The sequence below is a fragment of the Falco rusticolus genome, chromosome 9 (genome assembly GCF_015220075.1).
Source record: "Falco rusticolus isolate bFalRus1 chromosome 9, bFalRus1.pri, whole genome shotgun sequence".
NCBI classification, from domain to species: Eukaryota; Metazoa; Chordata; class Aves; order Falconiformes; family Falconidae; genus Falco; species Falco rusticolus.
In genome coordinates, this window is record NC_051195.1 from 12,931,184 (window position 1) to 12,955,869 (window position 24,686).

General features: G+C 37.6%; 1 protein-coding gene across 3 annotated transcripts in view; it reads right to left on the bottom strand.

Annotated features, from left to right (window-relative positions):
- The window catches only part of OGDHL (oxoglutarate dehydrogenase L), a 53,626-nt gene that overhangs the window by 22,392 nt on the left and 6,548 nt on the right, over positions 1-24,686 (bottom strand). For all 3 annotated transcript variants that reach the window (XM_037400835.1, XM_037400837.1, XM_037400836.1), the window contains exons 3-15: positions 19,962-20,141; positions 16,309-16,411; positions 12,810-12,925; positions 10,760-10,914; positions 7,670-7,816; positions 6,979-7,069; positions 6,279-6,458; positions 5,783-5,911; positions 5,223-5,402; positions 4,803-4,955; positions 3,679-3,781; positions 2,934-3,062; positions 409-559 (exon numbers count right to left, since the gene is read on the bottom strand). In XM_037400835.1, the coding sequence (XP_037256732.1) occupies positions 409-559; positions 2,934-3,062; positions 3,679-3,781; positions 4,803-4,955; positions 5,223-5,402; positions 5,783-5,911; positions 6,279-6,458; positions 6,979-7,069; positions 7,670-7,816; positions 10,760-10,914; positions 12,810-12,925; positions 16,309-16,411; positions 19,962-20,141 (1,817 nt within the window). The remainder of the gene's footprint in view (positions 1-408; positions 560-2,933; positions 3,063-3,678; positions 3,782-4,802; positions 4,956-5,222; positions 5,403-5,782; positions 5,912-6,278; positions 6,459-6,978; positions 7,070-7,669; positions 7,817-10,759; positions 10,915-12,809; positions 12,926-16,308; positions 16,412-19,961; positions 20,142-24,686) is intronic.

Genomic DNA, 24,686 nt, shown 5'->3' on the forward strand with positions numbered 1-24,686 from the left:
GCAATGTGTTTGTTCACAGAATACCCGAGTTCCAAGCAGCCACCGTGGGAATGGTATTTAAAAGACTTCAGAATCTGCAGCAGCACATATCCTTTTACTTCTCACAATGAGATGGACTGCAGCTGAATTTTTACTTAAAAAGCAGGAAAAAAATTAATTTCTGCTTTTCAGCAAGAGAAGGAAGAAAGTATTTAAGAACATTTGTTCTCCCTTAAATACAAATCTTTAAAATGCTGTTTACAGAGACACAGGAGACTTGATTATTCTTGATTGCCAGAATCTATAACGTTCAGATTGATGCTGAATAGTCTCAACTTCCCCTTTCCCACAGAAGATCATATTATTTAAAAAATGCCAAGGTGTTTCTTTAAGAATGGGACAGCATTTAACAGTCAACTCAATACTCACCTAAAAGTACCCCTCTCCACATCCTGTCCACTTAGTCGGACGTGGATCCCTTCTTTCAGAAACGAGCCAAAAGCCATGTATTCTGCTAAGGCCCAGTCAACAACCCTGTTCTTGGTCATTTCCAAGCGGGCTCTCAAAATCCGAGAGAGGCCTACATTGCAATAAAGACCACAAGTCAATGGACCTACTTCAGAGATATTTTATACTCACATTACATTCACCATTCCCCTTCCCCACTGGCTAAGTTAAACACAGATCTTAAAAAGGTCTGCAAACTGTTCTTCCAGAACTGAACTACTAGCAAAGTAAAATAACTTGTCTCCCAGGCAAAGGGTTGCATAATGTTCATACCTTGTTTGACAAGAAGAAAATAAGTTTGGTTGTGTCAGAAACTACTGAGAACAATCAAAAAGACTCATGGTGAAATACTTCTTCCCAAAGATTTATTTTCACATCTCTAACACCAAGTACTGTTTCATGAAAGACTGAAAACATCAGCTATCAGGTTTGTGACTTTTTCTTCTCCCTTTTTCTCTCTCATTCTTTCTTGGCATTTGTCTTATTGGACTTCTGGAGATGTTACAAAGTGAAACAGGCTGGATTAATCAATACTATGAGTATCATATAAATAGGAAATCATAGCAGCTGCCAACAGATTTTCAATTGGTAACCAATAGGTTTTTCTGCTGTTTTGGGGTTTTTCGGTTGGTTGGTTGAGTGGGTTTTTTTTACAGTGAAGATTGTATAATTTGGTAACCCAAAACACAAGTTACAACACTGTGACTTTTAAAGGGAAGTCTTCCAGCCCTGAGGCTATAAGCCTAGTGTATTCAGTGTCACTTGACAACATCTTATTTTCTCATTTGCACTGATTTTTTGGTAAGCTGTCCTATTTTTTACATTCCCATATTTCCCTTTGTTACTTTCTCCATTTTTACAAAAATCTCCCCGTTTTCATTTGACATATAACGTCATTGAAATTGTTGAATTCTAAGTAAAGAAAAAATCTTGAAAATTTTCTCTTTAGAATATACTAAACTTTTCACAAAATCTTCCAACTGTTTGTTGAAAGACTGCAATTCATCAGCTGTTTCATTCCAGTGGAAGGACAAAACAAGTCAAAAGCGCTCTTGCCCCTTCTAATTCTCCCAAAATTTTCTCTCTCATGGCCTTTTACACTGCAGAAAACAATCCAGCAGATAGGATTTGCTTTGAACCATAAATCTATCTTATATGCTGGCAAGTGTTACTGTCAATGGTTAATTAAGTTACTAAACACAGAACATCTTACCATTTTAGTCACAGAATCATAGAGTCATTTAGGTTGGAAAAGACTTTTGAGATCATTAGAATGTTTGATATTAAATTTTATTGGCTGACGATAATTTCAAATTTATCAGTGTCACAACAAAGTGCATAAATACGTAGGAGAATTTTAAAGTTGATCGATCGATTGTATCTGCTCAACAAGCCTGCAATTGAAAACTGGGAATGCCCTACCATCATTACATGTAACAGTGTTTAATTGTCCCAAAGGAACACAAACACGCGGAACATCTACAGCAGACACACTTCATTCCTTGATGGATTACTCTGGAGAAGAAGGACTAGCTAGAGATTTTACATAGGAAAAAAAAGCTGCTTCTCCTGATTTGAAGTACCTTCCCTACAAGCCAACAAAAGAAAAAAAGATCCCTAAACAAAGTGTCTCCATGTTTCCCCATGGAATGAACATTCTATTGCTCCCTGTAGAGCTGTAGACTTCAGCCTGACGAGAAAGTAAAAGAACTAACTCCGAACTCTGAGACAGCTTCAGGGCTCCCCAGTAAGACAGACACATTTAACTGCTTACTGTAATAGATGCCAAATACTAAATTGAATCTCTTCAGACCAAAAACTAAGACTTTTTGAGAAAACACTAGATTTGTGCTATCATCAATGCTAAACGGTAAGTTGAAAAAAAAAAAACTGTCTGAATTTGCCCACACAGAGTTCATTCAGCTGTACTAAAGTTAGACTCACAGTATATCAGCAACATTGCCAGGTCTGAAAAGAACAAGCTATATTCCTGAACAGAAAGTTATCAAACCACAAGAAAAGTATCTTCAGTGGACTTCAAATTACCACTGGTTTTAGCATTAAAAACCCCCATTAATAGTGCTTCCTGTGATGGGTGCCTTACTTCCCAGTAAGTCCCACAAACATGCTGCATAGAGGCAGCATTTTCCACAAGGACATGAAGAATGAAAGGAGGTATTAACGTTACAAAGAGGCTTTTAACACCCTCAGATGAAAATCTGTTTTAATGAGGTAGGGAACGGAAGCGACATGATACTGAAAGAATATTATGTTGAGCACAAGTAGCAGGACCTCAACTGTCACATTCTCCTTGCCCATAGGGTGGAAGAGTTAAAAGTCCCAAGCATTTTCCTCTTTGGGAAATGGCCCAACAGCAACTCATGAGCACAAATACAAAGTCTGAACAAGAAACATAGCCACTAGGAGAAACAAAGACTCCAGCTGACCTGCATGTATTTTGAAGTCTTTGACTGGCACTGAACTAGCTACATTGCCAATGTGAGTCAGCAGGTCTTCTGAAATGCCAGTTGGAGGACAAGACATGCTCTTGGGTTCTCCATCCACATTAAAGAATCCTGGAAGTAAAAGATTTGGTGAGATGTTCAAGGACTGGTTAAGATATACCTACAATTTATTTAAAACCTCATAGCTCTTAAAAGACATTCTAAGCAGCAGCCTAAACCTCATTCATTATGTTTTACTGGGAGACACAATCATTTTGACCATCTGTATGACAACAGAACTTGATCTTACAGGCATGCATGATCTGGTTTGTTTCTGCTTTCACTCCCTGTGCAGTCCCAACTATCTGGGCAGAGGCAGCCAAAAAAAGGCATATCTCAATCCCTAAGAAACACTCCAAAACCCAACAAACCCAACAAAAAGGAGCATGAGACATACTCCTTTTTCCTGAAGGCACAGACAGTGAAAATTACAGGAAAAACACTTCTCTGCTAAACTGAAAAGACAACTTTTTCAAAGCCACGCCTTACTTTGCATGTTTTTTAAGAAAAGCATCTCTTTCAAGTTGATCTGGCAGAATGTTTTATTTACTATTAACAGGGGCAAACCGAAGGTCAAATATTCTATTTTAAAGGAACACTTTCAGATAAGAAACCATTTAAGAATTCCAGAATATGCACTCAAAATAAAAGCACAATAATATTAACACTAGGACAGGACACTTCTTACCAGGCCAAGGAGAATCAAGCCAGTGCTTGATATGAAGGATCTTATTATCCTTAGATCTAGTATATGCTTCTTCACATATTCTGTCATACTTTGCAATTTCTTCCTGTAGAACAAAAGTTTATTTTTAAAATGAATAAACATAACACCCTTGTATCTTACAGATGACACCTGTCATTCAGTATGACAAAAAGTTATTTAACTCCAGAAGAAAATTTAGTTACAATTATGCAAACAATTCTTTTTTTAATCTAGGATCAAATTGCCTTCTAGAAACATGCTTACCCACATTAAATAAAATCAGTTTATTGGACAGGTTTTACAGAAGTAAAGAGAGCTGAAGTCACAAGCGTTGCTCTAGAACAACCATCCTGGATCCAGTCACCAAAGCCCATGTCACTGCTGACACAGGTTTACAACAGCTCCAGATAGACAGTTCTGCATCAGCCATGACCATTCCCACAGATAACAAACTGCACCTACACAAACTGCTTTTTTGTTGATCTGCAATACTGTGTCACTACACGGTTAGCCACACCTTCTCAGAAAGTCCTTTGTTGCATCTACACTCTACACCCTCGCTTTCAAAAAGATTAAGGTAAAGACCTGACCAGCTTAATACAGGCACCAGACTGCACTTCATTCCTTCTGGAATATTTCAAATAATCTCTGAATTTACTTGAATCATTGCAAGAAAATAAAAAGGTTAAATTGATTTTATTGCATTGTTGGTGGATACAAGCCTGTCAAGGCTATCAATTTGATGCTATAATTATACCTATGAGTGTTTAAATACTGTCTTACTGATGAATCAAGGTTCTAGAGATGAAAAACAGTTGACAAACGCCTCCATCCTCAACACTCGCATTTGATCACCTTTTACAAATCTCAGCACTGAAACACTTCTTTCTGTGCAATATGTTATGAATTACTTCACAGTGCTTTCAGCCCTTTTGTTACAACAATACTATCTATTTTACATGAAAATCCAAACCAAACTGAATCAGAAAGTGTCAAAGGGTGAAGACTTATCACGGTAACGGAAGGTTTTTAAGCAGAGGGCACACAGCGACAGTTGTGTCTTCCTAGTGACAGCTTAAGTTCCCTTTAATTCTGTGGACGTGTACCTCAAACTCCTGCAGCGTTACGGTCCCATCTGCAATCAGTTTGTCAGCGTACTTCTTCAGCACCGGCACCTGCTTATGGATCTGCTTGTACATTAGAGGCTGGGTGAACATCGGTTCGTCCATTTCATTGTGCCCCCTCCTACGGTAACAAACCTACAACGGGAAAGATTGTATCTGTTGGTAAGGAAAAATGTAAAATTCAATCTTTCAATTTCAGAGTTTTACAGACATTTTAGAAGGCTTCCGGTATAAAAACATTTACAGATTCTTGTGGGCCTGTTAGTTGTTCGGGTTTTTTAAATGAAAAAACTAAAGGCCTTTAAAAACAAAGTATGTTTCTTGACTGGGCCTTCTAAGCCACAGAAAAACAAGAGTAGTACACAATACACAGAATGAAAAGTTAAGAAAACAAAGACTTACCAAGTCAACCACCACATCTTTATTGAACGTGTTTCGCCATTCTGCAGCTACACTGCACACATACATCACTGCTTCAGGGTCATCAGCATTCACATGAAAAATGGGAGCATTGACCACACGAGCAACATCAGTAGGATATGGAGATGAACGGGCCATACGGGGGTCTGTGGTAAAGCCAATCTAGAAATGCCAGAAACTTCCATTAAAATAATTTGGGCATCTCCCTCTACTTTGTTTTGCACCCTTGAGGTTTTCATTTAATAGTCATTTATACAGCACTAGTGTCAGCTTTTCATTTTGGCTAGCTAGCTTTGCTCCCCTCAAAACAGAACAAAGCAAACCTAATCCAATTAAGTTTTACAAATTGAATGAAATAAATACAGGTGATAAAATACCATCCACTCAGAGTTGCCGGATACTGTGATCATTTTCAGGAACATCCTAAGCATTCTGACATACAGAGGGGACAATGCACCCAGCTAATAACAAGTAAGAATAAAAAGAAATAAACTTGCAGCTATTCAGCAGACAAACTGAATGCAAAATGTTCTACTTCTTACCTGGTTGTTGACCACAACGTGAATAGTGCCATTTGTGGTGTAGGACGGCAGGTCACTAAGATGAAACGTTTCATACACCACTCCTTGCCCTGCAAAGGCAGCATCCCCATGTAACAATATGGACATAACCTAAGGGAGGATTATACACACATATCCACATATATATTAGAAAGCAAAACTTCCATTTCAGCTTCTCAACAGGATTTCTTTGCTCTGTATTTCAGCAGTGCTTACAAAACAGAACTGTATTTTTATATAGCCTTCTCAGCATTCTTCTACCTTTCTCAGTTCACAAATGAAAGGAAGTTTTGATCCTACTTCCTAGGGTTACCTTTGAGGTACCATGTCAAAACCCCTATCTAGTTCAACAGGAGATATATCCCTTTTGTGAAGGAGGAAGAGAGGAATGCTATGATACAAAACTACTGGTAAACTATTTTTATTAAAAATAAACGAAAAACCACCGGTAAGAGTTACTATATTAAACAATCTGTACCTTCTTCCCTGCCGTATCCCCTCGATAAAACTGTTCGGCTTTTGTTTTCCCTTGCACAACAGGATCAACTGCTTCCAGGTGAGAAGGGTTAGCCATCAGGGACAGAGTGATTTTCTTGTTTGTTGCTCGGTTGATCCTCTCATGGTACATTCCCAGATGATATTTTACATCCCCAGATCCCTAACATGCATGAAGTATTCATGATTCAGGAATGTCATTCATACCAGCCACATCCGATTGACTACGCCTAAAATTTGTGCTTCAGTCTGAAAAACACATCTAGCCAATCGTACACCAGTACGCCCTGTGGTGTTGACAACGTAATTTCAAATTGGAACACGGTTCCTATTTTATTATCTTAGTGTCACTAGCCAATATTGGATTAATATTTACAGAATATTGGTACTAACTTCATTTATATAAAACAAAGAAAGATGCTTTGAGATTACGAACTCAGTCAAATGACCCATAACTAAACTTATCTACAATCATTCCTGAGATACCTTCTGCAAGTCAGAGGTACAGTATAGTCTTTAGATTTGTTAAAAAAATTCACTGAATTACATTCCTCAAACTAGTAAAGACAACAATACATCTCAGCAGCTGATAATGCTATTTTCATAATAACTATGACCAAAATGACTAAAAACTAGTTTGAATGTTGACCTCTCTATATAGATCTATTGAAGAAGCATCCTACCTCATCGGCTGCCTCAAGTTTGGGATCAAACTGACAGAAGATCTGCTCCAGCTCTTTCCGGATTACATTAGCCAATACATTCAGTCTACCTCTAAGAAAATTCCAAACACAGTTATGTCTCAAAAAACAGTAATGTTAACAGCAGGAAACATAAAATCAGCAAGCCATTCTGTCAGAAATTTCATAGTAAGAAGTTACTTCAAGCTTTTGAACCTGAAACCCTTCTTTCTACCCTTCTCCTTCCCATTGCAAAGTTCCTCCAATGCATTCCCACAGACATTTAATAACACCTGGTTATCCAAGTATGAGCAATTAATTTCATAGCTATCTAGCAGTCTTACTATAATGACATTAATAACTAATAAAGGCGACAGCAAAAGTAAGTTTGATACTATCTCACCAAGCTTCCTCAGTCCCAGACCTTACACAATGGGACAGATATCACGGCTGCTGCCACATTTGCTTGCAGCTTCGATACACACTGAAGAGGGTTTCACTGGCATTTACTTGTGAAGCCTGTAGCCTCTCACCGACAAGTACTTGTTACAATTCTGTGTTCCCACTACTCGGTATGACATATTCTTGCTACTCGAGCTTCTCTAATATCAACTTAGTTAATAAAAGCCTAGAACTCAAAACTCGTCTTAAGACAATAAGCCTGTTTTTGTTGGGGGAGTTCCATTGACATTACCTATGAGGCATCCCCATTATAACATATTCAATTCCCATTTCACTGGATTTGTCAATGATGGTCTTCAGTGCAGGAATCATTACTTCACATCCTTCCAAACCAAATCTCTTTTCGGAAGACCACTTGCGAGCAAGGAAGTCTTCAAATCTTTGCCAAAAAGAAACCCCAAAAAACAAGACAGAGTGTTTGTGTTAAGATAATGTAGCACGTACTCATTGTCAAACATCTTTTAGCAAATAAAATTACATTATGCTCTTTTAAAATGTCTGTGAATACATGTTTTTAGGCCTCAAAGTAAGTCACATTAGGGAGGGAGACACAGGAGAGAATTAAGTCTTCTTTCTCCACCATTTGAGAACTATTTACTAGGACTGTGAAAAAATTCAGACAGGAAGAAGAGTCTCCACCTCAGACAAGATTCACGTAAAGTTATATTCTGCTCCTTCCTATGTACACAAAATGTATGCTGACCACCGGGAAGGCAGAGTGACAGCAAAGAAGTGTCTTCTATGTATTGAAGAAAACATAATAGAGAACCTGTATTTTCTGGAAGTAACAATTAAATACTTCTAAAAACCCACAGTAGAAAGCACACCTATTTCATAGATCCTATTCAGTGGCAGGGCTCCTCAGACTGTGATGTAACTGTTGGTGACATGCCAAGAACTAGGACATTGGTATCTCTGCCTCAGCTTCAGCAGCAGAAAGATGTCAATCCTTGACAGCTCTGTGTTCTTTCATTCTTTAATGCATTTGGGCCAGAGGCAATGTGAGTAGTTAAAAAGTACCTTTTAACAAACGTTGAAAGCATTATATGTTGTAAAGCTTGGAGATACAAGAGGCAAAGAAAATAAATCTTCATGAAAATAACTGTATTGGTTACATCATCTGTGCAACACCTTGACTCATAAGACAGCCCTAATCCATTAATACTCAGCTTATTCCTCACTTAGGATGCTGACATTTACCTCTTCAGATTGAAATCCTAAAAGCAGCGAAATCAATAGTTGCCAAAAGATTCTCCTTAGCTCACCCATCAATACCCTTACGATTCAGTCATCTAAGCAACAAGCCAGACCCTCAGCTGAGCTATGCTGCCAGAATTCCTCAGGGAAGACTGTGGGGCTCTGCCAGTTTATATAAACTGAAAGCGGGGTTCCACGTGAACAGCAGGTCCTCCAGGGCAAGTCAAAGTGGTGTAGAAGCTGTTTTCCTTCTCTCTGCAGCTGCAAGTTAAGCCAGTATTGGACAAGCAGAAAGTTCATTGTTTGAGGCAAACTCCCACTAAGTGTGCAAAACTACAGTATTTCACGGTCACATCTTGCAAGTCCTCCGTATGCCACAAAGGCTGACAACAGCTCATCCACTGTCACTGCACATACTGAGTACCCAGAGAGGAGCAAGTCTGTGAAAGATGGCTGCTCTCAAAAGGGATAATCTAGAACTGCTTGACCCTGCACAGGCTTAAGAAGATGCCCAGATCACACTACACAGTTAGGGTCTAACAAGTTTACTAATGCATACACAAGGTAGCTCAAAGATATACCATGACTGTTTTACAGGAGGAAGAGTTAAAAATGACCCTTTGTTCAATAACCTACCAGTGAAAACCAAAAAGGGTGAGAAATCTTACTTTAAAATTCAGTTTCAAGTACCTGAACTATGTAGCACTTGGAATGAACACTTTTAAAAACATTCTTGAGCAAAGTGATGACTATCTGCTTTAAAAAGTCACAAATCTCAAGAGAACAACCAGTTTTCCACAAAACCAGTTTTTTCTCCTGATCATTTTCAGAAAGAAAAAAAAGAAAAAGAAAAAAAGCACGCTAGAGATAGCTGGATAGAAATTTACGTAAAACTTTTTTCTTGCATTTTCAGCAGACAATTTGGCAGATGAACATTCAGCTCTTTCACACTACTAGAAACTCTAGATCTTTCCACAGTTTAGACAGGCAGGAATAAAAGCACAAATTCTTGTCTCAAGATAAATGGTGATGTTTCATACTGAGGGCTTGAACTTACTCAAGTGCAATATTCACTTGACCATCAAGTGACTTTTTTATTTCTGTTTAAATGACATTTAACCAAACAATCTTGCTATAATATTGGCAAACGAAACACCTGGCAAAAATACCTTCCAACTCCCCCAATGAGCACTTCATTTTTAAGTCTTTGAACACAGACGTTTAATCAAACATATGTATCTTTATATATTTCTAATTCTTGTGCTTATCAAAGGATATGCAAACTGTTTCAGATTGTAAGAACTGGAATAAATCTTGTGCCCAAAAAGACAGTTTGACTCTAGGGGTGAGAGGGTAATTCAGTCTCTGAGATCACAGTATTTGCATACAGACAGGCATAATGGGAGCCATCAACATGCTGTTTCCAAACATGCCTTCATATATTGCAGAGGCCAAAACTCCTGCTGCCAAGTCGTGCAACAGTACAGAACATGTTGGTACACCTCAAAAGGAAAAGGGCAAAAACAAGACTTGAAATCACATTATGCCTCTCAAATCCAGTCCCATCTTGGCACAGCTTTCCAGAGACCGTTAACATCCCAGTCAGTTAAACAACGCTCACATCAACATTTCACCCATCTAAAAATTCTCCTTGGGCTGACTGTTAGGATGGCTTCCTTTGATCCTGTGCTACTAGAAAGATGCACGGTAGAGAGAATAGAGCAGATCAGTATCCAGCGTTGTTCTGACACCTATTTTATGACAACCTATTTAGGCTGTGAATTTTTAACACAGATGTATGTTACTAGTCCGTTGAAACAATTTTTTCCCAGTGTCTCTCCACAAGCCAATGAAAACATTGCCAGATGTACCACTAAAGGCCATACAAGTGTTAGAGAACACAACCTGCCTTTTCTTAAGACAGAAGACTAAGTCACTACATAGACCCTGACGTACTTCAGAGCTTTCCTTTGATATCGCAACCAAGTCAGCTACACCCAGCTCTACTCCAGATTTCACTTAGACTCCTCACCCCCACCTTGGCAGTTTACAGACCGCACCGGCTTCCCATGCCATCTTCCACCCAGCAGCCACAGCGCGGCTCCCCAGCACCACCCCAGCATACCTCATTGAGCGCACCAGCCTTGCCAACAAAGTCCTTTTCTCCTCATTCGTAAACTTCATAACTCCCGGTGTCTCAAACTTCTGACGGATCCACTGGCACTGCTCCACATCATTGATGAACATAAACTCCAAACCAATGTGTTGGCAGTAGGTATTCTAGGATGTGAAAACAACACAGAAGCTTTAGGAAGTTAATAGGCCACGAAGAAACAAATATATTTTTTAAATTATATTTTCTGGATATATTACTCTTCTGAAAGCTATCTTGCCTTCTTCCTCTTCCACTAGATCTTCCCCACGGTAATCCTATAAGCAAATAAATTATTTTGCTGAATCTAGTTTTGTGCCAGAAAGCTTTCTCTACAAAGTAACATTTCAAAATTTTGAATCTGGAAGATTCTCATTTGGTAATACATTCAAAGTAGGCTAATAAACCTGCCTTCCACCGACTGGCATATTTCACCGAACTTGCTACTACTCTTACAAGCAGTCTTTTCTTTAGATGCACCAGCAAAGGTTTCAAGTAATTTATTAGAATTTACCCTGTCTTTTTTAAATGTCACCTGAAATGAAGCAATAGAGACAATGAGAAGACAGCTATGAAGCCTTATGCAAATTATCTGATAACTGTCAATTCTCTGAAGGCTGGAAATCTGAAAAAGAATCCAAGCAGATGAAAGCACAGAAAGGACAGGGGAAAAAATGCAGACATTTTTATCTTCTTGTTGCATTTTTTTTAATTTTCTTTTTCTTACCTTAAATAGAATACGTCACCAAAAAAATGTGTCCAAAATACAGGTCAACAGAAGTAAGACCTATTGTGAGTTTAATTTGAGACAAAACCACTCTGAACACACAGTATGGGCTCTCTAGTGCCACTAAAAAGGAATTTTTTTTAAAATCCAAAGCTCTGGAGAGAAGAGGGAAGCCAGAGGGTTATTTCTCTTTAACGCACATCAGTTCCTTGAGGCTTTTAGATTTTGCTATTGATTTTGACCATCTATTTGCACATTACAGTTTTAAGGATTCTCTCTTTAAATTGCTCACAGACATGCTACAAGTGCAAAAACCAAAAAGCAAATACAGAACTCAAATGCACAACAGAGATGCTGTGGCTAAACAACTTACCATGCTTCAGCTAAGCTGACTTAAGAGTCCAACATGCAAGTCAATACATCCTCTCACACTTGCAACAGGTCAAAGCCATGAACTCTTACACACTTAGTAATTATTTTTAGATTCTTGTAACTCAGTACCGTGTTTCCTCACCCCTAATCCTTTTCACTCCAATGGATTTCATTACCATGCAACAGAACTCTCTACAACTTCAGTACTCCCAAATCCTGGAAGAAGCACGATCTGGAATATCCAGCACTTACTAACTCAGTAGTCTCCAAATTCATTGCCATTCCTACTTGCTGTTTTGCTGTTTGGAGTTGCCCTCTAGTAACATTTACTCCTTTGAATTATTGTTGCTTTAAATGGTTTTAGCTGTGATGACTTAACATGGCATAACCATATCACTTGTCAGATGATGAAACTCTAGAAAAAGGATTGGGGATGCAAAACAAGGACCATCACTACCTACAAGCTACAGCTGGGATTTCATATGTTTGGTACCAACCCTCATGTCCTCACTCAGGTAAAAGTCTCACTAAAGCTAGGGGTCTGAAAGCAAACCCTGCACATCCCAAGTACTTTATACAAAGGACTTTCATCTGTATAGTAGGAACTATAAGGTAGGTTGCTTAAAAGACAAGTTCTAAAGGCTCCACTCCTTTTAAACAACATCAGCTCTTTGCAGAACTAGGGCTCACATTCACCTGTTTTATACTCATCCTTAATCTATGTATTTCAGATATCCAGACAGTGAAATCAATGGTGCTGCCCTCTCTAGAAACAGTACAGGGGTTATTTTTAATGTCATTTGAATTCTTTACATGCTCTATTTAAAAATTGACAAACGATAAGGTTTTTTGTGACTGACAACCAGAAAAGGTTCACTTCTGTTTGGATGAAAACAACCACAAATCAAAAAACATCCCACTGACCTCCAACCGTTTGATGATCTCACGTAAAGACAGACTGTTCTCATTTCCTCCTATGAAGGTGGTTGTAGGCAGCTGAAAGACTTTGTCCAAATCCGATTCGTGCAAACCATAAAACCCTACAACAGGTACATCACCAATTTGTGAAGCAGGGCAGGAGACAGAAAGGAAAACAGCACTGGTTTTCAAACCACCACAAATTAAGTTTAAGAAAGCAATATTAAGCAAGAAGGTACCAGATTAAAAATTGAAAGCGTGAATATTTTGGAGGCATCCATTAGTAAAAGCACTTTAGTCTGGATTTTAAAAAGAAACGTTTTCATTTAATAGTTATTGTTTGATTAGAAGTACCAAACTGTTCTTTCTTAATGCTCAGATAGAACAACTGAAATTAAAATCACCCAAACCTTTTTATATTTTAGCATATTAGCATATATGCTATCAAATCTCCATATTATATCTTGCACTTCACCATTTAGTAAGACAACCAGCTGTAATGACTGGGATATCTTCCTTGCTCTATCACAAGCAACAAAGACAAAAATAACCACTTTTCACAGACAGAACCAGTTGGTTGGAAGCGTGCTAGATTAATTTACATAACATTAATAGACAGACTAGAGAATATACAGAACGTGTTCAGTGTAACACTGTGCAAACACTCCAGTAGGACTTCCAAGGTATCTGATTCACCCTCTTTCTCTTTACAAGGAAGTTAGTTTGAAATAGCCATGTAATAACCTGTAGTAACCTGTACCAGCAATATTTCCCAGTCGGTGACCCCTTATAAAACAGACACACACACACACTCCCCAGCTAGAACAAGGGCTTGTTTAAGCACATGGTTCCATCTTGATTTAGACATAGTTAAGCTTGCTGTGGCTGAGAACACAGTTTAAGAAAATATTTAACTTAGCTATCGCACATTTTGAAAGCCAAAATACACAACAGACAAAACTGCAAAACTGGTGTCAAAGCAAGTTAAAGGCTTTGCATCATAAAGTTTAATCTAGACCTGGTGAATTAAAGAAAAGAAAAATAGCTTCTTACAATTGTAAGAAGCAAATGTGTAATGCTTATAATACACATACAGTTATAGAAACATAAATATATATGGAAAAATTATATATACACACACATGTAAAAATAATTTAAGAACTAAAAGCAGCTTCTCTATTTTTAATTTTGAACTCTTTACCTTGGTTCCACATAAGCTGCAGGCATCCACTTTAACACTGATATGAAAGCCTGCACATAACTCTTAAATCAATATAGAATAGTGCTCCGTACTCCCTGTTCAATGAATTTTCTGAAGATGAATATGAAGAAGTAATTCAAAGATGAAATAATAGCGGAACTTAGTTTTTAGAGTTGAATTCAGGCCATAGGACTGTGTTGCTACCACTTTTACTACACAGCACTGTCAGTGATAACACATTTTGTGTTTTAAAAATAATATATCTTAAAATATTGTATTTTAAGTATTAATTTTTTTCTAATAATGTTTTTATTAATATATTAAAATGTCAAATCTGGAGTGAGCAAAAAAAAGTGTTTTGTACCACTATTTCTCCTTTCTGGTACCACAATAGGTATTTAAATTAATTATTAATTTATTCCTTTTAAAAAAAATTATTAAAAAAAAAGAAAAAGAGAAAAAAAAGAGGAGGAGGGAGGGACACGGGGGACCACAGGGCCTTTAGTGTCATTTGAAACAAAGCAGTGCTAGCTTTCCCCCCTCCCACTTTGCTTACTTTCTCTCAGACTTCACAGGCTCTTCATGTTCTGTCATGCAAAAACCAGAACACGTACGGGAGCGATCTGGGCACACACAGAACATCTGTGCTTTGTACTGTAGCGCTGCATATCTACTGAAGCATCACCTCAAGTTTAAAGGGATACAACCTTACTGAAATCCTGAAAGTAATTCTATAAACCGAATCATGCAGTAGGTACACCTGTAACTAGTTGCATTTTTAGAAGCAATTCCCAGAAGAAGCTTCCTACCAGAAGGTTTCTCAAAAAAGAAGCCAGAAGACAGGGATAACAAAAATGCACAGAAAATCAAACAGTAAAATACTTCCTGTACTACCAGAGACCTTTCCCAAGTTCCCTGCCTGGATGATCCAAGGACAGGCAACATTTGAGAACCTTCGCCTTTTTGCTGTGCCAAGACTAGGTTAGAAATTTTATTTCCCCTCAAAAACTGATATATCACTTCAGTTACACTCTCAGACACATCCCACCATCTCATTCAGAGGTCTAGCATATTTTTCCTACGCTCATGAGGGCTTCAGTATGATGCCTTCTGACCAGTCACAACACTGTTCTAAACTATCTGTCGAGTTTAAGAAATCTGTACTGATGCGCTAGCAATCACCCATGCTCCAAACAAGTTATATTTACTCAGTGAATGTCTAATGGATTTTCTAGTAGGTACTTTCCTTTAATTAAAGCTGACAAACTTCAAAGGATACTGCTGATTTATGTAAGCTCCTATTTACAGTCCTAAGCACTCCACTGCCTTTATATGATCAAGGGTCAGAACTGCTTTTTTCCCTACCACCAGAAATAGAAAACACAGCAGCGAAGAGGCGGTAGACTTACTTTGAGTAAAATTAAGCAAAATGTGTTTTATCTACCACTTGCACTATGCTTTATGTCTGGTCCAAAAAGCTTCCCTGCATATCAAAGAAGAATTGATCCAGTGTCTTCATGAAGTAGAAAATCACCTTTTAAACAAACCAGGTAGACTGAAGAGTAGAGAAAAATCAATCAGATGTGTGGGGTTTTTTTATTCAAGCAGAGAGGAGCAAAGAAATTGATCAGTGCAATTTCTCAAAGGCATGCCCTCTTAGCAACCAGAATAACCTTTGCAAAAGCAGACCCTAGTGTACCACACTCTTCCAGCAGTAAACTAAAGTGATTGCCACTGGATTATATACGCAAGTCAAGAATTCTACACTTCCCATATTTTCTTCCCAAAACTTCAAACAGATTTCTTCAAGTTATACAGAAGGAATAATTATGAGAGGCTAGAATCCAAATTTGGTACGAAATTTACCCTAAGCTCCACTACCCAAGATTTTGTTTATTGCTGTTTTTTTCCTATTGACTAGCCTTCAGATGTCCCCAGTCAAAACAAGTATCAAGCATAACGGTACAAAAGTAATATAGATTATCAGAATCTTGGCCTGACGTATTGATTAGCATTACTTTCTGCTGTGGTTCAAACCCATAAGATTTGGGGTTTTCATAAAGCATTTATAATCCTCATTCGTCAGCAGGTGAATTCACAGGAACCTCACTTGTGATCTTAGAGTTGAAATTCCATTGTCCTGAAATTTGAGCCTCCTTACAGATGTTCAAAGAAACTATTTCTTGATACCAGCAAGCAGGAAAGGTAGAAGCTTCCCTGAAATGTCTTATTAAATCACTTCAGACCAACGAGACAAAAGAGACAAATGACCATTGCAAATAACAAGGGATACAGTGTACACACCAAGTTTATCGATTGTAGTGATTAAGTCAGATGGAACAAATGAATCCAAGTCTGCATCCAGAATTCCAAGGGGATCCAGCTGAGCCACATGATGGCCGCGGATCTGAAAAAAAGGAAGAAAGTGAGAGAAAAATGAAATCACACCAACAGAAATCAGAGAAAGGGAAAAATTCACTGATATCTCCCTATAGCATGTGTATCAGCCATGAAATCAAACCAGCAAATACCACTAATGTCACGAAAGGGTCTTATTTCCCAAGTTTCCCCATAAGGATGGGAAATAACCATTGTATCTTTGGATATGTATACTAACTACTAAAAAGTGCTGAATACACATCAGAACATAACCTTTATTTTGTCTGACATACAATTTAAACTGGAATTACACTGAAGCTTAAGTAAAGAAAACTACTGAAGATTGTACTCTACATCTCTGGGTAAAATTAAATTATGACCAGTCTACAGATCCTTTCATCTGCTAATTTGGTCATTTTGTATATTTGCCTGAATCCTCCTTTCCACACCTGCAGGATACAAAAATACAGCATTATTGACCTAAAACATAGATCGGGGATGAAGAAGTTTATATTGGAAATGAAGGGATTGCTCTTCATGAGCTCTGCTCTACATTGGACAGCATCAGACAGCATTTATTTTCGTCCACGAAATGGTGGGAATTTCATCTGTGAAGTCGACTTTCAAGATGTCAAAAAACACAAATTCAACGGGGAGTTTAGCCAGTTTTCAGTTATCAATACAACATTTCTATAAACTAGTGCCTTATATTAACATGTAACATTGCTACAGAAGAAATAACTAATTGATTCAATAAAGCCACAAATAAAAAGAAAAAATTTAGCATGTCTCCTGTGCATGATTCTAATATACCAAATTAGCTCATTAAAAGCTCTTTATAGATGAATATATGGATATTTTCTCCTTAATATTTTGCTTTCTAGGGACAAATTCAGATCACTTGAGTAGAATTTCATTCACGGTACTAGTAACCTAATTGTTTCTGAAAAAAATCTGCAATATTAATAACGAATCGCATCACACTGTAATAAAAGTGTGATTAAAGTGTGGTTCATCAACAAATGACTTGTAGAAACAGTACTGAAATGTTCTGTATAACAAAATGCTTTCCACTCATAAGTGAACAGAAATACGGCATTTTTTTTAGAACCACCAGCCCTGTAAATTCTGCCTGGGCTCTGAGACTCTTTGCATCTCATGAATCACCAGTAATAAAGCTCTGACAGGCCAAATGATGCCCACGGCAGCATCTGTGCCACCTCATTGTTTACAGCAGCACAAAGTCTATCTGACTGGAACTAAGCAAACAATTCTCTCTCAAGCATCATCAACAGGAAAGAATTCACCTCCCTAAGCTACATCTGCTCTGCAGTATTAGCAGGAAGAGGAAGAAGATTAGTAAGACCACCAAAACCCAGAATAGCACATCAATGAAGCGCTATGCCTTATTACACTGCAGGAGCAGTTTGGTCTTTAATTAAAAGACAGTGTTTACCTCAATACCAAGTTGTTTTTTAATACCATGCACTTCTTTCACTGGATATAGAAAACAGTAACAACTGCAAAAATCAGAGATCAATCCTGTGAAAATAGATGGATGGAAATTGTTCATCAATTGCCATTAATTTGACTAAATCCAAGTACAGACTACCTGAAAGCAGATTTTAAAATCTTATTTTCTAGACACAGATGCAAAAAACCTAACCTACATTACAAAAGAAAACTCAAGAAATTAATTTATCTAGACTCATTTCTGTTAAGCTCACACATTTCACTGGAAATCCTTCTTTCAGTGCATCCAGTGCTCTGCATCAGATAAAGCAACAGATTAACTGCCTTTTCAGAAGTCCAGCTCCACAGACCACAAAGCAGTTTACCACAAAAGCCATAAAATACTGACAGGTTTGAGAAATGAAGATACTGTATCCTGCTCCATTTCATTTCATTATCAGGCAAAGGAAGGTCACAAATTGATCACATCCCTTCAACACAGAATTTAGAGGGTATTAAATACCTTTTAAAAACAGACAGTTGCCTTAGGTAATCCTCTTCCATCGTTTATCGCAGACACATGGGTGTCTGCCATTTAGACAGACATTTCTGTTCCATCACTTGACTTAGCACACTCTTTCAAACACATGAAACAAAATGGCAATCCCTGAACTAATTTAAAGTAAATGGTGTCAAAGCAGCCTAATATTCTCCAATTTTCTATAATTCTGCAGCAAATTTTTACTGAAGCAGTTGTTTTCTACATAGCTATTTCTAAGGAAATTTCATATATCCTTTATAGCCACAAGCCTTTCTACTCTTTTACAAACACCTCCCCAGTTACTGGAATAGCATGGTATATATATGAATCAATGGTGACAATGTGATGTATTAAAAAAAAAAGCTTGTTTAAAAGTTCCTCTTTTGTTCCTCTGATGACAGCAAAGAACGTTAAAATTTTTAGTGCAGGGCAGAACAGATCTGTGCAAGTCAAACTGTATCAAACGTCTTGCAAAGTTACATACATACTTTTTTAAAAAAGGCAAAAAAACAAATTTAAAAAATCAACCCGGAATACCTTCCTCAACACAGACCTACAGTTAGCAGGGTTTGGTTTGGGATTTTTTTGTTTCACACTAGTTTTAAGCTTTTCTTGAAATTAAGATATTAAAGACGAATCTAAATAAAAATGTTTAGACTTGGTTTACATTTAGAAAACATCTAACCACAAGCACTGTGCTATTTCCAAAAACCATCTTCTTTTAGAGGAAAAAAGGAAATTAGACTTAATTTCTTGATTTAATAAAAGTGTGAAACAAAGTCAACTTTGACAAACAGGTCTCTAAACAACATTCATCAATGCTGACCCAAACTCAGTATGTAAGCCTCCCAAAATTCAACTTCTGATTAATTCATTATTTCTTCTCCCTGTTTTTACCTATAATCCTGCTCAAATCAGGAATCTCAAAATTCACACTGGATGTATGAGAAGGCAAGCACATTTCCTCCTTTCTTAAAGAAAGGTAGTAACATTAAGAACTGCAATACAAACTTTCTCAGAGGTGAAGACAGACTTGGATCATGGAAAACTTTGCTGTTGAAGAGAGGAAAAGGTTCTTATTTCACTTCATGCATCAGGAGATTCATTAGTACCAGTATATCCACGACAACTCCCTTCATATGAAGCAAAAATATTTCAGATAAATTCGTTTTCCAATTTGGTCAAGTCATTCACTGAATCAGACACACACACGCACAAAGTAAGCCAAAATAGTAAAGGCTAGGCTTTGACATGTTTTGCTCCTGCTTCTGGTAAATAGGCAAAAAAAAAGTAGATTCATGTTCCCCTTCACAAACCACTGTCTCCATAAACAGCTCCCAGGTTAAGTCAGATGACCAGCATCAGGGCTGTGGGTAATCTGACCCCTCAGTTTGCTACGCCAGAGGAACATCCCAGTCTGGATCCAGGACCTCAGCGTTCAGACGCTACCGGGAAGAAAAAGACTGTCTAGCTCAAGACATTCTGGATCAGAAGCAAGACAATAGGCAAGAGTTATGACCAGAAGGAAGAAAAAGGTTGTGTGGAAATGAGAGGTCCTCCCACACCTTCCCCAAAGCACACTTACTTGGTATGCTCTTATCAAAGACTGCACGGCAAGGTGGTCCTCAACAAGCTTTTCAGCTTTACCAGGTGTCTGGGCAAGACCATGGCTCTGAAGAAACGATGCCTTTCTTTCCAGCTGATCTGGTAGATGGGGATCATATGCTTGGCCAGCATTAGCATTTCGAAAAAACAAATCCCAGGACTGGACATGGGTACAGAGAAGGAAAGGAGGAAAATTTATTACCTCAAACAAAAGTCTCAACCAACAGCAGCTCCTTTGATCTGCAACTGGTATCTCACTACATGACAGCATTAAGTATCACTAATACCCAGCAAAAAGTGAGCAATGATACGTCCACCTCTTGGTACCAGCTGTGTGTTTCTTTTACACAGAGCCCTTTTCATCTCATTTCTTACACTGAGCTTGTTCAGTGGAAAACTCTGCAGCACACATGAGTGCAAAGCATCTTCGTACATTATTCATTCACACACCTCTTTTTAACTGTGATGTTTATCCAGGCAACCAGTAATGGGTATGATATTATGCTGCTGGTAAAGACGTATCAAGCCTATAAAACTAAAAACCTCAATAAATGAAATTATGCCATTCTTTTAATGATACTTAAAGGATTTATGATACTTCAAGACACCCACTGAATATCCTAAATCAGAATCAGTCCTTAAGGGCCTTTCTTGAAGAAACTGTTTAAAAGCAATTACAGCTTTTCTGAGTGAGGCTTTTGGTCTAAGATACTTTCCTCACTAGCTTAGGTTACCTTACTATGAAAGAAATTATGGATCTGGTTTCAGGTGCAAGTCATAACTTTAGAATAATACGTATTTCAGAAACTGAATTGCAACAAACCACAGATCTTTCATTTCCATCGGCACTTTAAAGCAACCACTTCCTTGACATATGCCCAAATTTTGTTTTCCTGAACTGTTTCCATTCTGATGAGGTGATCACTGTCCCAGGTTAGAATGGTATTAGATATACAGAAGCCAGCAGACAGCAGCAGAATGGGATAAACATCCGAGATGCTTATACCCCAGAAAGAATAATGTCTGCATTAGCAGGGGATAGATCAATACTTCTGCTTAGCTTAAAGTTTCCATAAAACGTAATGAAAGGTCATAAACCAACTTCCTCAGTTTGGCTAACTCAGGAAAGAAAGGAAGCTATTTCAAAACTTTAAAATCTTTGTGACTAGAATAGTGTAACTGCAAAAGTTGAAAATTCATTTTGTACAGTGCATGTTATTTACCCTGGCTGTGAGCATAGAACTAATGCATTTCAAGAAACCAGTGCCAGAAAAGACAAAAAGCAGTGCAAAGATTTTATTTTTTAAAAGAACTTTGCTTAATATATTAATTACAGAATACACAAAAGAATCAAAATAATGTAATCCAAACACTGCACGACAGAAAAATATCTATAAAATTCTGCTTTTGTAAACAAAAAGTCTTCACATTGCAATTTCTACAGTCTTCGAGGTGTTCAGAAATGCTATGAGAGAGGCAGCATACAAGAGCTAAACCAAGTTCAGGTTATGAAAGTGGGGGGACTCACTGAACCTGTGGGCAGGAACCTCATGATTAGCCTGAAGCCACTGCTCAAAAAACACTGCTTTAATGCACCTCTCTCACTTCTTTACGAACACAAATCTGCATTGACACAAATACGATAAACGTACTCAAGTTATCACCCTGCTCTTACACAGACTTGATTTTAACATAGCCTAAATTTTATGTGCCATGACAAATTAAGGCAGACACATCATGCTTGGTGGTCAGTCCCAGACACACTGATGAAGAACTCATTCCTTCTCCTTTCTCTCATTCATGCCCATTTCCTGTATTCTTCTTACCTTGACACCTCTCTAGCTGCACTAACACTAGAAGTCTGAATTTGCACACCATCCTGTAAATGGTCTACAAGTATAACTTCATTTCCTCTGGTATTCTCTCTCTCTCTAACTTCTAACTCTTTATTAAGAACAGTACTGTTATTCCATGACTATACAGCACCTAGTTTGAGTTTGCAGATCCCTGACAGTGAAAAACAGATACCATTACTTCATTTTACAACTAATGCTACTTAGACTGGGGGAATTATTTTGGCAATACAGAGTTATTAACTTCCATTACATTAGGAAATTCCAAACACACATTTAGATCCATAACAAATCTGACATTTGGTATATTCATTCAAAGTTTAATAACGAATATGTGTTGCTTATGTTAGGGTTCCTTCCTTGCTTTTTCCAATACCATGATACACATAAAAGGTTGATAATATAACTATTCCTTTGTTGAGTCAAAAGGTTTTCATGTAGATGTAAAAGTTATCACAGCACAGTCCCACAGACAACTGAGTATGTTTTTAGACAAGTGCTCTGCTGAGACAGTTGCTAACAAAATCCAAATAGACTTGCCCAACAAGCTATCTGTTTAAGGGACAATAGGCGTAGGACCCTTTCTTCATGCAAACTCACAAATACAAAGAAAATGTTTACATCCAAAGATGCAGCCAGCTGGGCCAGAAGGAACCCACACTATTTTTTCCTATCACATTTTTGAACTTATTGATTTGTTGGGCAGGCTTGACATTTAATCAGAGGGGAGGGAAAATACATCATTTGGCTACAGAAAATTAGTTTTTTCTAGATACACATCCATCAAAGCCTTTACAAATTTCTATAGTGTCTTTCAAGATTGATACCAGATTATAGTCTTCAAGTCCTGTGTATCAATGTCAGTCTTTGGTAACAGCATTTGCCATGTGACAGAACAGAGAGAAGATCAGCTTGGTCTCACAGCAAACCTGCAGGTTCTCAACTAAATTATTAAAGTTCTCTAAGAAAATTATAGAGGAGACTTATAATAGAAAAATGCATCTGTAAAAAATAAATTACTATAGCGATACATGATACATTCCTTTTTTTTTTCTCCTGTCAGCAAATCTATACTGTAGTTAGCCATTATTTTCTCAAGTAATATAATACAATTCAAGTGATTCAGTGGCAATATTCTACTCTCGTATAATAAACAGTGTTGCACTTAGAATAACAAGTAACATATTAGTTATCTTGATGGTTTGTTTGGTTTTTTTTCTAGTGACATAATATTTATCAACTGCAATGAGGACAGTAAAGCCTTAGAAGACACACACTGAGCATCACTACATCATTTAAAAAAAAAAAAAGAAAGAAAAAAGATGAAGTCAAAACAAAACAAAAACCCAACACTTTCTCCAAGTACACAAAACAAGGACATGATTACACTCACAGTAGAGTGGCTGCATACAGGATAACATGGCAGGCTTTATGTACTCAATATCCAGCCATGCAGTTTTGTAATTAATCTTGCAATAGTAATAACTGAGCCTTGTCAAGGTTCTCCCTTATGATCTACGACCGTGACACCACACTTCAAAGAGAAATAACGATGCCTTTTTCAGAGCCCAAGTCGTTTTATTCTGATTGTTGGTTAGGCTACTCTAAGAATAGGAAATTCTAAAGACAAGGAAAAGCAGGAAATTATCAGAAATGGATTTGCACAAAGAATAAAAGCCTCTCTGGATATAAATGAATATTCCTTGACACATAACCATGGTATACATTCTTAGAAAAAATGCTAGTAACATTGAATATGCTCATTGGAACATGACAGACATATTTCAAAGAGTTTTAAACAAGCACACATAGGAAGACATTTCCAGTCAAATCTTCTGAGGGGGAAATAATTTGAGGAGCCATGATTAATTGGAGTTTCTAAGTAAAAGTGAATAAAGTACGATTTTTAAATCCCAGGAAAAATAAAGCTTTTCCATCTTGTCAACTAGAAGAAGGCACATCCCCTTGGATAAGGAGGAGATGTTCAAGGAGAAGAAACATGTGGAAAAATAGGAAATAAAGAGGGAAAAGAAGAAAGAGTGTCACGTCTAAATGCCTAGCACAAATTTGCTCTCTAAACAATGCTGGACATACTGGATAAAACAATGAAATATGAGTAGCCTGAAGAGAGTAAAATCATTAACAATACCATAACCAACATCATGTCAGCCACTGGTGTTTCTTGTCATTATCATTCAACACTTCCACCACTTTCCACAGCAGAATGACAAATTCACACCTTGCCTACAGTCATATAACTATGGCATGAATTTTTCTGTATTTTTAAGAAAATAGGGTGACTTCAACTCTTAACAATTTTAAACTGTTTATTAAAGCCCAAATTGAACAATTTCTGCGAACAAAAATCTTGGGTAAGTTTACAGCTTTCAGCTGATGAAATGAGACGGTTTACAAGAAACCAAAAAAAATTTTTGTTGAATGAAACAAAGTAAAATGAATCAGCATCATTCTCCTCCTCCCCTTTTTCTAGGCTGTGAATTCATTATGTCCATCAGTCATCTTCTGTTAAGCCTCATAAACCAGGTACACAGCGAATTTACTTCAGTTCATTACTGTTGCAAGCATATTACATACAGTTAACCTGGAAAAGAATTCACACATTTTTAAAATGCATCTTGAACTACCTGGGATCCACTCCCTAGGCCACTCTACACCACCAGTACATTTACATTCCTCTGTCAATTCACTTCTGCTAATTTATTGGTCACTGTTCAACCTACAAACTGCATCACCTCACCAGAATCCATCGCCCCACCGTGCCTGAACAGCCAGACAGATAGCCTTTCAGCTGCCCCCAGGTACCAGCAAAATAACGAACAGGTCTGAATTTG